This window comes from Lepisosteus platostomus, chromosome 6 (assembly GCF_059453375.1).
Source record: "Lepisosteus platostomus isolate fLepPlt1 chromosome 6, fLepPlt1.hap1, whole genome shotgun sequence".
In the NCBI taxonomy this organism is placed as follows: Eukaryota; Metazoa; Chordata; class Actinopteri; order Semionotiformes; family Lepisosteidae; genus Lepisosteus; species Lepisosteus platostomus.
Genome location: NC_142616.1, coordinates 16638456 through 16651604, shown reverse-complemented (window position 1 = coordinate 16651604; position 13149 = coordinate 16638456). Strand labels below are relative to the sequence as shown.

The window sequence follows — 13149 nt, the reverse complement described above, 5'->3', positions numbered from 1 at the left end:
CCTTTCTGTGTGATTTCTGAAATAATGTTATTGTTCTAAATTTAACTAGGCAATGATATACGGGAAATACCTGCATAGTGTGACCTTTCTTACTCACCCTTTTAAAGTTAACATTTTTATCGCAGTCATTTTGTTCTCTTAATCAAATTAGATTATATAAATGTAAACGGTAGAAAATCTGTTAAAATCCCAAAAATAAAACTGATGACAGGAATTGCGGGAAATTACCGAGCGTACGGTATGGTCTAAAACGTGCAACAGTGCTGTATGTAATTTATTTACACAGCTTTGCATACAGGAGTTTCGCGAGGGGGTCTTGCCACCTGCCTGAAAAAAAATGTAATTATATGTTGATTTCTTTGAATGACAATATTTCTATTTTTATTTTCTTGAGTTGGGAAGTTGATACCATTTCCTTTTATATTACATCGTCCTTATAGTACCTTACATACAACAGTCACTGTTTATTTACTGTTTATTTGCATGTGTTACAGTTATCTGTAGGTGCACATCAGCACGCAGGGGGCACACCAAATCAGACTTTATGTCAAAGCACTATTTATCCCGATGGAGGAAGCGACGTGCAGAGCTACAGTGCCTTGCGAAAGTATTCGGCCCCCTTGAACTTTTCAACCTTTTGCCACATTTCAGGCTTCAAACAAAGATATAAATTTTTTATTTTATGTGAAGAATCACCAACAAGTGGGACACAATTGTGAAGTGGAACGAAATCTATTGGATTTTTGAAACTTTTTTAACTAATAAAAAAATGAAAAGTGGGGCGTGCAAGATTATTCGGCCCCTTTACTTTCAGTGCAGCAAACTCACTCCAGAAGTTCAGCGAGGATCTCTGAATGATCCAATGTTGTCCTAAATGACTGATGACTGAGTCTCTGTATAAATGCACCTGCTCTGTGATAGTCTCAAGGTTCTGTTGAAAGCGCAGAGAGCATCATGAAGACCAAGGAACACACCAGGCAGGTCCGTAATACTGTTGTGGAGAAGTTTAAAGCCGGATTTGGATACAAAAAGATTTCCCAAGCTTCAAACATCCCAAGGAGCACTGTGCAAGCGATCATCTTGAAATGGAAGGAGTATCAGACCACTGCAAATCTACCAAGACCTGGCCGTCCCTCTAAACTTTCAGCTCAGACAAGGAGAAGACTGATCAGAGATGCAGCCAAGAGGCCCATGATCACTCTGGATGAACTGCAGAGAACTACAGCTGAGGTGGGAGAGTCTGTCCATAGGACAACAATCAGTCTTACACTGCACAAATCTGGCCTTTATGGAAGAGTGGCAAGAAGAAAGCCATTTCTCAAAGATATCCATAAAAAGTCTCGTCTAAAGTTTGCCACAAGCCACCTGGGAGACACCCCAAACATGTGGAAGAAGGTGCTCTGGTCAGATGAAACCAAAATCGAACTTTTTGGCCACAATGCAAAACGATATGTTTGGCGTAAAAGCAACACAGCTCATCACCCTCAACACACCATCCCCACTGTCAAACATGGTGGTGGCAGCATCATGGTTTGGGCCTGCTTTTCTTCAGCAGGGACAGGGAAGATGGTTAAAATTGAGGGGAAGATGGATGCAGCCAAATACAGGACCATTCTGGATGAAAACCTGTTGGAGTCTGCAAAAGACCTGAAACTGGGACGGAGATTTATCTTCCAACAAGACAATGATCCCAAACATACAGCAACATCTACAAAGGAATGGTTCACAAATAAACGTATCCAGGTGTTTGAATGGCCAAGTCAAAGTCCAGACCTGAATCCAATCGAGAATCTGTGGAAAGAGCTGAAAACTGCTGTTCACAAACGCTCTCCATCCAACCTCACTGAGCTCGAGCTGTTTTGCAAGGAAGAATGGGCAAGAATTTCAGTCTCTCGATGTGCAAAACTGATAGAGACATACCCCAAGCGACTTGCAGCTGTAATCGCAGCAAAAGGTGGCTCTACAAAGTATTAACGCAAGGGGGCCGAATAATTTTGCACGCCCCACTTTTCATTTTTTTAGTAGTTAAAAAAGTTTCAAAAATCCAATAGATTTCGTTCCACTTCACAATTGTGTCCCACTTGTTGGTGATTCTTCACATAAAATAAAAAATGTATATCTTTATGTTTGAAGCCTGAAATGTGGCAAAAGGTTGAAAAGTTCAAGGGGGCCGAATACTTTCGCAAGGCACTGTAAATGCTCTTGCAGAATCCAGCAGTGATGATCAAGATGACAGTTTTCACATAGATGACACCAAGGACGAGAATGTGGAACAGTCGCCTGGTGATATGGGTGCTCGTGTCAGTGATGACATTACACACCAGGATTCAAATGACTATGGGTACACTGAAGAAGTTATTACTTTTGAAGAAGAAATCTTGAATGAGGTTGAAATTTCTGACTCTGATGAATCTGATGTAACTGACCCCAGTCCTGAATCTACTGACCTTGTAGATGAGGCACAGACTGACCCAGCAAGGCCAAATCTATCTACCGAACTTGTAGCTTGGTCTGCAAAGCATGGTTGTAAAAGACAGTGTTTCAATGATTTATTGGAGATATTGAGACATCAGGGGCACAAGCTTCCAAAGGATTGCAGGACTCTCCTACAAACACCTAATAAAGTGCAAATCAGTGATAAATGCGGCGGTCAGTACATTTACTTTGGATTAAAGAAAGGAATCCTGAAAAACATATCTTCTTCTAAAACATTCCAAGAAGGCATGCATTCTGTAGACCTGTGTATCAATGTTGATGGAGTTCCTCTCTTCAAATCTACATCTGTGCAATTTTGGCCTATTTTGTGCTCTTTTCACCAATTCCAGCCTTTCATTGTAGCATTATTTTGTGGAGGGTCCAAGCCTGAATCAGTTGATGATTATGTGAGTGACTTTTTAGAGGAGTTAAAGTTACTCACCAATAATGGCATTCACTTTGAAGATAGAGTATTTAATGTTACTGTGAAGGCTTTTATATGTGATGTCCCTGCACGCTCATATCTGAAATGCTGCAAAGGACACAATTCGTACTTTGGCTGCGAAAGATGCAAAATTAAAGGGAGCTGGGAGGGAAGAGTTGTTTTCACAGGGGATGAGGCATGTAATGATCGTACAGATGAACAATTCAAGAACTTTGAGTACAAGGAACACCAACAAAGACTTTCTCCCTTAGCTGCTGCTGGAATTGGGTGCATAAGCCAATTCTCCCTTGACTACATGCATCTAGCTTGTCTTGGTGTTGGCAAGAGAATTCTTATTTTCTTAAAGCAAGGACCACCTAAATGTCGACTGTCCGTCAGGCAGAGGAAAGAAATTTCTGATAATTTGGAAATTCTTAGCGGAAAGATGCCTGGGGAATTTGCTAGACAGCCAAGATCCCTCTCAGAGCTTGACAGATGGAAGGCTACAGAGTTCCGCCAGTTCCTTTTGTATACAGGCCCCATTGTGCTTCGTAATGTTGTATCAAAGGAACTATACACCCATTTTCTGATGCTAACAGTTGCTCTTTCCATTATGTTGGACTCGGACGAAAGAAAGAAATGCCTATCTCAACTATGCCCAAAAACTGCTTGATACCTTTGTTGACAATGCTCAGCATTTGTATGGACCAACATTTGTTGTATATAATGTGCACAGTTTGAGACATCTACATCAGGATGTGGTACAATTTAATTTTTCCTTAAATTATGTATCTGCATTCCCATTTGAAAACTTTTTACAGTCCTTGAAGAAACTAGTGCGGAACAGTCATAACCCTATAGCTCAAGTAGTAAAGAGAATGAAGGAGAAGGAAAGAGTTCAGAGCAACTGTGAAGCATCTGGTTCACGGATGTATATTTCGTCAAGACAAAAAGACTGTTGTTTCCTGTTGGATAATGAGGACTTTGCATTTGTGAAGGAGAAAAGAGCAGTCAGAAGTCTTCTATGTGATGTTGTACGACAGACTCAGACTTGTAACTTCTTCACTGAACCATGTGAGTCAAAACTGCTTAATATTGTATATGTTAATAGTCTGGAGGTACATGCAAGGAGAAATTCCTCTCTGTAAAAGAGTTGCACAGAAAAGTAGTGTGTCTCCCATATGGTGCTGGTTATGTCCTTTTCCCTCTTCTTCATTGCATAGAACATAATCCTGTTCCATGAAGAAGTTGCAACTTTGATTCACACAGGATGCTTCAGTCTGCTCTTTTCTCATGGTGAAGTTTAAATTTTAAAGTTTGTGAGGAATTGCATGTAGTGAATACCATCTAACTACAAATGTATAAATAAAGCAGAATGTTTATTATTGAATTATGTGTTTTTATTGAGTATAATCATTATAAGCGAACACAAGTTTAGTAATCAGCACCACAATCTGAAGTAAGACTCAAAATTAAAATGTGTATGTCTGTTTCAGGTGATGTGGACACGTGCAGTTTGGATAGAGCAGGAGGGGGAGGTTGAGGGAGTCTTGCCCTCAAACTGGGTGGATGCCCGAAGAGAGTATGTGTGGTGGCCGAATGATCCAAAGCAGGCCACAAAACTATACAAAGAGAAGGCCAACCCTAATAAAGATACTTGGGTTACCTTCAAGCTCATTAAAGTTAAACATACATCAGGTATAGCTTTCTTTGAAAATAAGAGCAAATTCCTGTTAATTATTATAAATTCCGATTGAATATTTACAGTAACTGTCTATGTACATGTATTAGTGCAACAATACCCTTTTCATATTTGATCATATGTAATGTAAATATAATTATTTGTAGACAAGAAATCAGAGTGTGATCACTTTGATTTAACCACCTCTGTTACGGATGCTGAAGACGAGGATGAGACACCCAATCCAAAACGCAAAAGTAAGAAGCGGGTGTTCTCCGATTACGTTGATGGTATGTAAAAGTAACAATCTCAATAGCTATATTTTTAAACAGTTCTTAATATCAACTGATGCCTCATTTAGCTTGTACCTTGTTATTGATTTTTTTTACAACTCTTTAAAATAAGTCATTTTGAAAGGTGTTCTGTATGAAAATGTTAAAAATCTTATCAGATTTGTTGATAATGGAAATTGCTAAAAATTTTGGTTAGCTTATTCTATGTTTAACTAATTTTCAGTATTATATTGAAATATGATAATTTTCTATTATATTACAGACTTTGATTCTGATGCTGCTACTCCAAGTAAGTCAGTTTCTCTCCCTTCAAAGTTCACAAAATAAAGGAAATAAATTCATTGTAAAAAGTTACAGATCAAGTTGATTAAATAATTTAATTTGATATGAAATATTTTACTGCCATATTTTTTCTGTTTAGAAAAGAAGAAGCCACCGAAGCTGCCAGTGCCACCCCCCAAACTGAGATTCTCTCCTAGGAAGAGTGTCTCCCAGAGCTCACTCAGCTGTTCAAGTACGCTTAAAGGTAGGTTATTGGAATTAAAGTTAAAATGTTTTCTTAATGTACTTAGAAGATAACCATCATCAATCATATTTAAAGACAAGTTAACACCATTTTTTATGTTATTGAAGCCCAACCATCAAAGGTGAGAACCTCCCCAAGGAAAAAAACGGTGCCGAGTTCTGGCTTCAACATTCCTGAAGGTATTACTACATTTTTTGCCTACATCTAATTACTCTATGAAATTGAGATGAACTTCAATGACAAACTAAATGACTAAATTGAAATATTAAGTTATGTGATAAAGTAAATGTTTTCCATAACTGAATTCTTTTCAGAGTCTCCCAGGCAGAAGACCATGTCCAGACCAGAAGAGAAGAGAGAGAAATATCCTCTTTCAGAAGGAAGTACAGTTAAAATGAACTACAGATGTGGGAATTTTTTATTTTTAAGATTATAAATTGCATGTAGCACATTAGCAACACTACAGTAATGCTAATGTGACAATAGTGTAAGAAAATCCTAACCCAATTCCTTTTAAATGCTGACATAAAATGTAAATTATTTCAGAGTTTCAGAAGCGGGTATTGGGCCTCCTGATAGAGATGAGGGATGAATTGAGGCGTTTGGGTAGGTCCACGGAACCGGTGGACTCCCAATTCCACATCAGGAGGCTGACCACAATGGAAGAGTTCTGTGCATATGAGCAAGCACTTGACAGCATGGACAATCAAAACCTGCTGGTATGATATTATATTCTCACTGCGGTGTAGAAAATATTCACTACCAATATTCTAGGTTTCAGATGGGTCATAATTTTATAGCCTACATTTGATTAATATGATCCATCTCTGGCATAAGTTCATATTTTTAGTTTTTAATGTATAATCTTGCTTATCCTTTAATGGCAAAATAACATGTTTTCATGTTCTAAAAAGTTACTACAATTTTTTTTTTTTACTTTGAAAAATGGTCACTTTGTATTTTTAGACTGAGATAATACTGCAAAAAAGTGCAGTTAATACGTGAAAATGTGTTTGTTCCATGAATGTGTAAATGGGTATGTCTGATTAGTTGATTAATGAAGATCTAGTAGTAAAAATAGCTTCTAATATTATTTCTAATATAATATTATTTCCAGATAAACCAACTTCAGAGAGTGGGCGGCAGTGATGTCAGAGAGAGTGTTTTCAGTCTTGTCAAGGTATTGCTTATTGATTTTTTAAAATGTTTTTACATTACATTTTTACTTCGATCAAATTAACATATCCACAGAATTGAGCTTATAGATACCTATGTGTTAACCACTGAATGTGCAAGGTGTAAAACTGCAAAATTGTCTTTTAAAATATAAGGATTACAGTACTACATTTGATCCTAAATATTTGAGTAAATAAATGTTGAGTGGAAACTCACTTGAAAAAATGTCTAAACTCAGTGAAAATTTGGTTTTCAGACTTATGACAAATGAACTGATGACAGAATTCAACTTCACTGGCACAAACCGAAAAGATAAACAACAAAAGAGAGGCCTGGGAGACACAAATCTTTATAGAGTAATTAAAGGTACTCCTATTCTATGTTGTACTTTCAAACTTTGGGTACTCTTTAATTAGGACAGACTTTATAGCTCAATTGCTGTGATGCAAGCCACATTTTATCCGTTTATTTCCGCTTTGAGCTTAGTAAACCTTAATGGTTCATTTTTGAGATTATACTCAAGAAGATATTAACCATCATTTATTTGAGTAGTAATATTATATAATTTTCTCCTAGCTGCGGTGCTGAAGTCCCAACCTACATCGAAAGAAAAAGATATAAAGGAGCACGCAATGCGTTACTTAAAGAATGCATATGCAAGGCAGGGGACCAGGAGATCTGGACACTGAAAAGAATTTGGATAAATAAATAAAGTTGTACATTTTAAAATTTGTATTTGAATCAAAATGTGGTTTTGAGTTAGATAGTGTGTTAATGTCATTAGTTTGTGTTTGTCATTACTATACTGTATATTGATGTTACCAGAATTTGTAGCTGAAGTTTAAGACTAGTTGTGTTTTTTTATGATTATTGCCCATATGTTGATTGTTGATTGATTGCATACAATGTATAATTTAATTCTTCAGGTGTGAATGTGTATTTTCAGAATAAATTTCTAAACCAAATCATTGGCTTGGTTTACTTGTTTCTACACCTATAAAACCTATCTTTGATGTATAATAGTCCTCTAAAGTTATCCGTATAATAGACCTCTAACCATATACGTATAATAGTCCTCTAAAGTTATCCGGAACTCCAACCATATATGTATAATAGTCCTCTAAATTTATCCGTATAATAGAACTCCAACCATTTATGTATAATGAACGTCTAAACAGACATATAATTGACGTATAACTTTAGACGTATATTAGAATTTCATTCTAGACGAATTGCAGACCACATTTAGACATCTAAGGTATGCATTTTAATAGACGTATATTATACGTCTTTTGCCCACTGGAAAAGGCTTAGACGCAGGGATAGTAAAATTCAGACACTTGAACAAAACGTTGTGGAGTGTGAGCAGGCAGTCATTTTGAACAGGAAGCAAGTGAGTTAAGAGAAGGAAAAGGCAAAACTAGAGAAGAGTATTGATGAATTGCTGGAACAGTTGCAAAAGGTGAAATATACAAAAAAGGAATCACACAAGGTTGTGTATTACAGAAGGAAATGTGATTCTGAAGCAGATTTAGCACATATGGTGAGGGACCTGAATGAGGAGGTACAGTTCAGGCAGGGAGAATCTGAAGGCTTGAAAACAGAGACAGGATAGTGAGTCACAATATTAGCATGTATGAAAAGGGCAAGTATAGTGATGCTGTAAGAGAAGCTTCTATGGATTTAGTAGCAAACATGGGCGTTGGTGCACGAAAGGCTTTTCAGATAGAATAGTTTTGGATAAATTGATAGGTATTCAGGTAGATAACCAGGTGAAAAGTTTTTGTAAATATCTTGTGTTAGAAGCGAGGCAAGTTTCTTGGCAACATCTGGAAAAAAAAAAAACTGTTGCCAGGAAGTAATTTAACCCTTGCCACAGATGGGACCACTAAATATGGAACTTCAGGGATTTCTTTCCAGGAAAAATCAACCGTTTTTTGCGCATAAAAAGTGTTTATCTTAACCATTCTTTACAGCGTTTAAAGTCATGCAATGTCTTAGTTACGCAGGAACACATCATTGCATCTTATTTTGGATTCTTTTTAATTAAAAAAAAGTTTTCCCAGCCTACGTATACTTAGTGCAATTAGTAAAACGTTTTTCAGGGTTTAAGGTAAAACAGAGGTGCAAAGCCGCAGGAGAAGGACATACTGATTTCTGGAACAGACAAAACCAAATTACAGGATTCAGAGAATCCCTTTTCAACTTCAAAAGCCTACAGTACTTCCTGCTGGGAATGACACAAATCCACATGTACAGTGGATAGAGAAAATCACCACCTCGTTTCAAAATTTGTACCTGTTGTTGTATGACACTCTGAAAATAAATTAAATAAGGCTTGTTCAATTTTTATTCACATACAGTAAATACTTGGCTCCCACCTGTGATCAACTGTGGTGATTTTGATTAGTTCAGAATAAAAGCAGCCGTTTCTAGAGGATTCCACTGCTTGGAAAGTGCACTTCAAAGCAAAGAACCCACTATGGGCAGAAAGGTGCTTTCAAAAGAAAATAACTTTATGGAAAGGCACAAGTCAGGAGATGGGTATAGAAACACCTCAAAGGCTTTAAGTATCCCATGGAGCAGAGTCAAGACCATCATGAAGAAGTGGAAGGGGTATGGCACCACCCAGATCTTGCCTAGATCAGGCCGTCCCTCCCAACCAGATGAACAAGCAAGGAGACCAATCAGAGAGGCTCCCAAGAGGCCGATGGCAACTCTGAACGAGCTACAGGCCTTTATGGCAAAGACTGGTCATTTATGTGCAGGTGACAACAATATCACAAGCGCTCCACAGATCTGGCCCGTATGGGAGGGTGGTAAGAAAAAAATAAAAGTCTTATGTTTTGGCTAAAAAGCACCTTAAAGATCCTGTGGCCAAGTGGCAAAAGGTGCTGTGGTCACAGGAGATCAAAATCAAACTTTTTGACTGGAATGCAAAACGGTACTTCTGGCAAAAACTCCCAATACATCATGATACCATCCAAAGAACACCGTTCCTACAACTGAAGGACAGGAAGGCGAATGTCTTTGAGTGGCCTGGTCAGAGCCCCGACCTCAATCTCATCGAAAATCTTTGAGATGACATGCAGAGGGCAGTCCATCAACGGTCACCACACAGTTTTGAGTTTGAACAATTCTGTAAGGAGGAATGGCCACATATCCCTCCCTCTAGGTGTGCAAAGCTGGTAGAGATGTATCCAAACAGACTCAAGGCTCTATAATTCAAGCAAAAGGTGCTTCCACCAAGTATTAACCCCTATCTTCTATTTGGGGTCCTGGAGACCCCAGACCCTCTTTAACAGCTCAGAAAACATATTTAACATTGCTTTATCAGCTTGACACTTCGTCTTTTCCTCATTTTAAGAGAACTGCTTATAAGCACGATGATGACATGTTTCAGAAGTCCTCTATGGGCAATTATACACAGGTTCTGTTAGGGGTCTCGGAGACCCCAGCTATCACATGATTAAATGCAATGGATTTTCATACGCTTTCCCCGATTGGTGTTAAGGGGACAGTTGGCTCAATAATAATTGCTTACACTTATATAGCGCTTTTCTGGACACTCCACTCAAAGTGCTTTACAGGTAATGGGGACTCCCCTCCACCACCAGCAATGTGCAGCCCCACCTGGATGATGCGACGGCAGCCGTAGTGCGCCAGAACACTCACCACACATCAGCTCTCAGTGGGGAGGAGAACAGAGTAATGAAGCCAGTTCAGAGATGGGGATTATTAGGAGGCCATGACTGGTAAGGGCCAATGGGAAATTTGGCCAGGACACCGGGGTTACACCCCTACTCTTTTCGAGAAGCATCCTGGGATTTTTAATGACCACAGGGAGTCGGGACCTCTGTTTTATGTCTCATCCAAAGGACAGCGCCTGTTTACAGTATAGTGTCCCCGTCACCATACTGGGGCATTAGGACCCACATGGACCGCAGGGTGAGCGCCCCCCGCTGGCCCCACTAACACCTCTTCCAGCAGCAACCTTAGTTTTTCCCAGGAGGTCTCCCACCCAGGTACTGACGGATGCATTTGTGTGGAAGTTTCAGCTTCAGCTCTGCTGTTCTCCCTTAGTTTGGACACTCATTCTCACCTGCCGAACACCCATTTCCCTGCTCCCCACTATTCTCACTCTGTCCTTGCTTCTCCTGTGCCTGGTTTCTTTGCTACTTTCCCTCTCCATCACACCTGTAGAAGGCTCCACAGCTGTAACATTCTCTTTCTCAACCTTTCAGCATGGAATGAACCTTCATAGCTAACAAGCTAGCGCAGCTCCTTGCTCAGACCTCTAAGTATTTTTCTTTTTATGTACAGCTACCCTTTTAGGATGTGATAAGAACGTGCCCATAAATTCTCAAACTGGAAAAGCAAAGGGATTAAGTTGTCAGTTTCACATTGCCCTCTATCCATTACACCTTCTCTTTGGCTGGTTGGTAGTTAGGGAATGCCGAGTTTTTTTAGCTTTAACCCTGAGGTGACCCAAGATGGCCCCTGCATGGTCAAGTCCATGGCTGAATACCCATCCCACACTAATCATGGTCCAGTGTGTCCATACAGGTCTACACCCCATCGCCATGGTAGAGCCTGAGTGCCCCAGAGAGTCAATGCTGTCAGGAGCGCCGCAATCCTAGTCCAGTTACCCTTGGTGAACTGGTGAAACTCGGGTTTAAAGCCTTACCCCCCACTGGTCCCGAAACTAAAGCAAAGTTGGGAGAGAAGTTTGGAAACAGGAACTTCAACCAGTATAAGAGGCTTGGAAGCAGCCTTTAAAACTGCTGTTAATGCAAACGATGTTGTAGCGCATTCGCCCCGGGCAGCGGCCGAAGAGCGTCCGGCTGGGGTACGCGGTGAGGTCGGGGTTTAGGAAGGCCGCTGACCCACAGTGAAAAGGGGCGTACAGTCTGGGGAGATTACCCGTCTTCCCATGTAAACAGTTCCCAGGTTGCGCACCCCTGGGTGTCGCGCTCACTGGCTCGCTCGCTCTCTTGGCGGGCTGTCTTGTCCCCCTCTCAGCTGGGCGCAGGAGTGCGGGCTGGCACGTGGTGCCGGAGAAAGAAATAAAGCGTCGATTTGAACTCCACAAGTCTGAGTCTCTGTGTTCGTCCTCGCAGAACCCGAATTCGTTCCATTGGCGTCAACAGCGGGAGGACGGACAGTGAACGGCCGTTGATGTCGGACTCGGAGAAGCGCCAGTTCCCCCAGCAGCCGAGTGACCCCTTAAAGCGCCTTTTTGGGGGTGAGCAGAAGCCGCCAGGGGCCGGGACGACCCCTCAGCACCGCCAGTGGCCACAGCCCTTATCAGGGCTACCCCACGACGACCCACTCAGCGGAAGGGGGGCCCTTTCCCGGGTCGCCTCAGGCCGTGGGGTGGGAAGGAGACGCCAGACCAGCGGGGTCCAGCCCACCACCCCCCGGACCAGCCTGCGCCAGTGAGACCGAGCTGATAGAATGGGGAGGTCCCATGGCAAACGTTTGAGGCCCAGTTCCAGATGGCGGCCTGGGCAAATGGCTGGTCTCGGGTGGAGATGGCGGGCCACCTCGCCGGCGTCCTGGAGGGGAAGGCCTGCCAGGCGTTGCTGGATGTACCCGGGGACCAGCGGTACAACTACACGGCGTTGGTGTCGGGGCTGCAGCGCAAGGTTGGCCCAACACCGCCACCTAGCGGGAGAGTCACTGGGTCCGGTCGCCGCAGACGTGGCCTACTTAGCCTGCCAGGGTTACCACCATACTCTCACGGAGGAGGCCCACCGGGAGATAGCGCTCACTTTTTCCACCCAGGGCCATGTAAGTTTGGATTTTTTTTCCCCTTAATAATAAAAACCTTCATTTAAAAACTGCATTTTGCGTTTACTTGTGTTATCTTTGTCTAAAATTTCAATTTGTTTGATGATCTGAAACATTTCAGTGTGACAAACATGCAAAAAAATAAGAAGTCAGGAAGGGGGGCACTTTTTCACACCACTGTATATTTTATACTTTGGGGGCAAATTTTTATAAGCTCTCATTGATGATCTAACATGTTAATGAGAAAAAAAGAATATGAATTATACTTGTACCGTTCTCCAAACCCGACATTAAATATCTGGATTCCCTGGGATACGTTGCCTAAATGAGGTCGTTACAAGCACTGTGGGCTAGTTCATTAAAAGACAATTATTAGATTTTAAATAACACTATTGAAATGCTTTTTTTATTCCTTCATCACAAAGGTGCATTATTAACGTAAATATAATTTACTATTTCAGATCATTCCACAAAGATTTTATACTAGGCCTAGGAGAGAGATTCAGTAGTCTTGCCACCTGATGGCTCTTCAGATACAGAGCAAGGGACAAGTGAGGAAGATGATGAAGCCTATGTATATGCAGAAGGCCTAAGAGACAAATGCAGCAGCAGCAGCAGCGAGGAAAGCAGTAGTGACAGCAGCTGTAGTGATGAGGCAGCAGAAGGAGGACACCCGTTAAAAAAAAATTCAGAAATTTAAGGTGATGTAAGCCAACAAATAGGATACTGTTGATAAATTTACACTATATAGTGTGTGTGCACGTACATGAATGTATGCACG

At 40.9% G+C, this 13149-nt stretch overlaps 2 protein-coding genes across 4 annotated transcripts in view; one reads left to right on the top strand and one right to left on the bottom strand.

Annotated features, from left to right (window-relative positions):
• Positions 1–13149, bottom strand: part of LOC148660816 (baculoviral IAP repeat-containing protein 1-like) — an 86521-nt gene that overhangs the window by 30802 nt on the left and 42570 nt on the right. The gene's annotated exons all lie outside the window — the stretch shown is intronic.
• On the top strand, positions 2338–12017 carry LOC148660820 (uncharacterized). The gene is made up of 10 exons (XM_088638115.1): positions 2338–2341; positions 4364–4597; positions 4748–4870; positions 5136–5162; positions 5295–5399; positions 5507–5578; positions 5714–5782; positions 5946–6118; positions 11402–11436; positions 11696–12017. The coding sequence occupies exons 1-10, from the start codon at positions 2338–2340 to the stop codon at positions 12015–12017; spliced, it is 1164 nt and encodes a 387-aa protein (XP_088494241.1).

Excerpts from the sequence above, each read along its gene's own strand:
- LOC148660820 (XM_088638115.1), top strand. Across the intron at positions 4,598-4,747 it reads TAAAGTTAAACATACATCAG|ACAAGAAATCAGAGTGTGAT; the intron begins GTATAGCTTTCT and ends AATTATTTGTAG. Across the intron at positions 5,579-5,713 it reads TGGCTTCAACATTCCTGAAG|AGTCTCCCAGGCAGAAGACC; the intron begins GTATTACTACAT and ends AATTCTTTTCAG.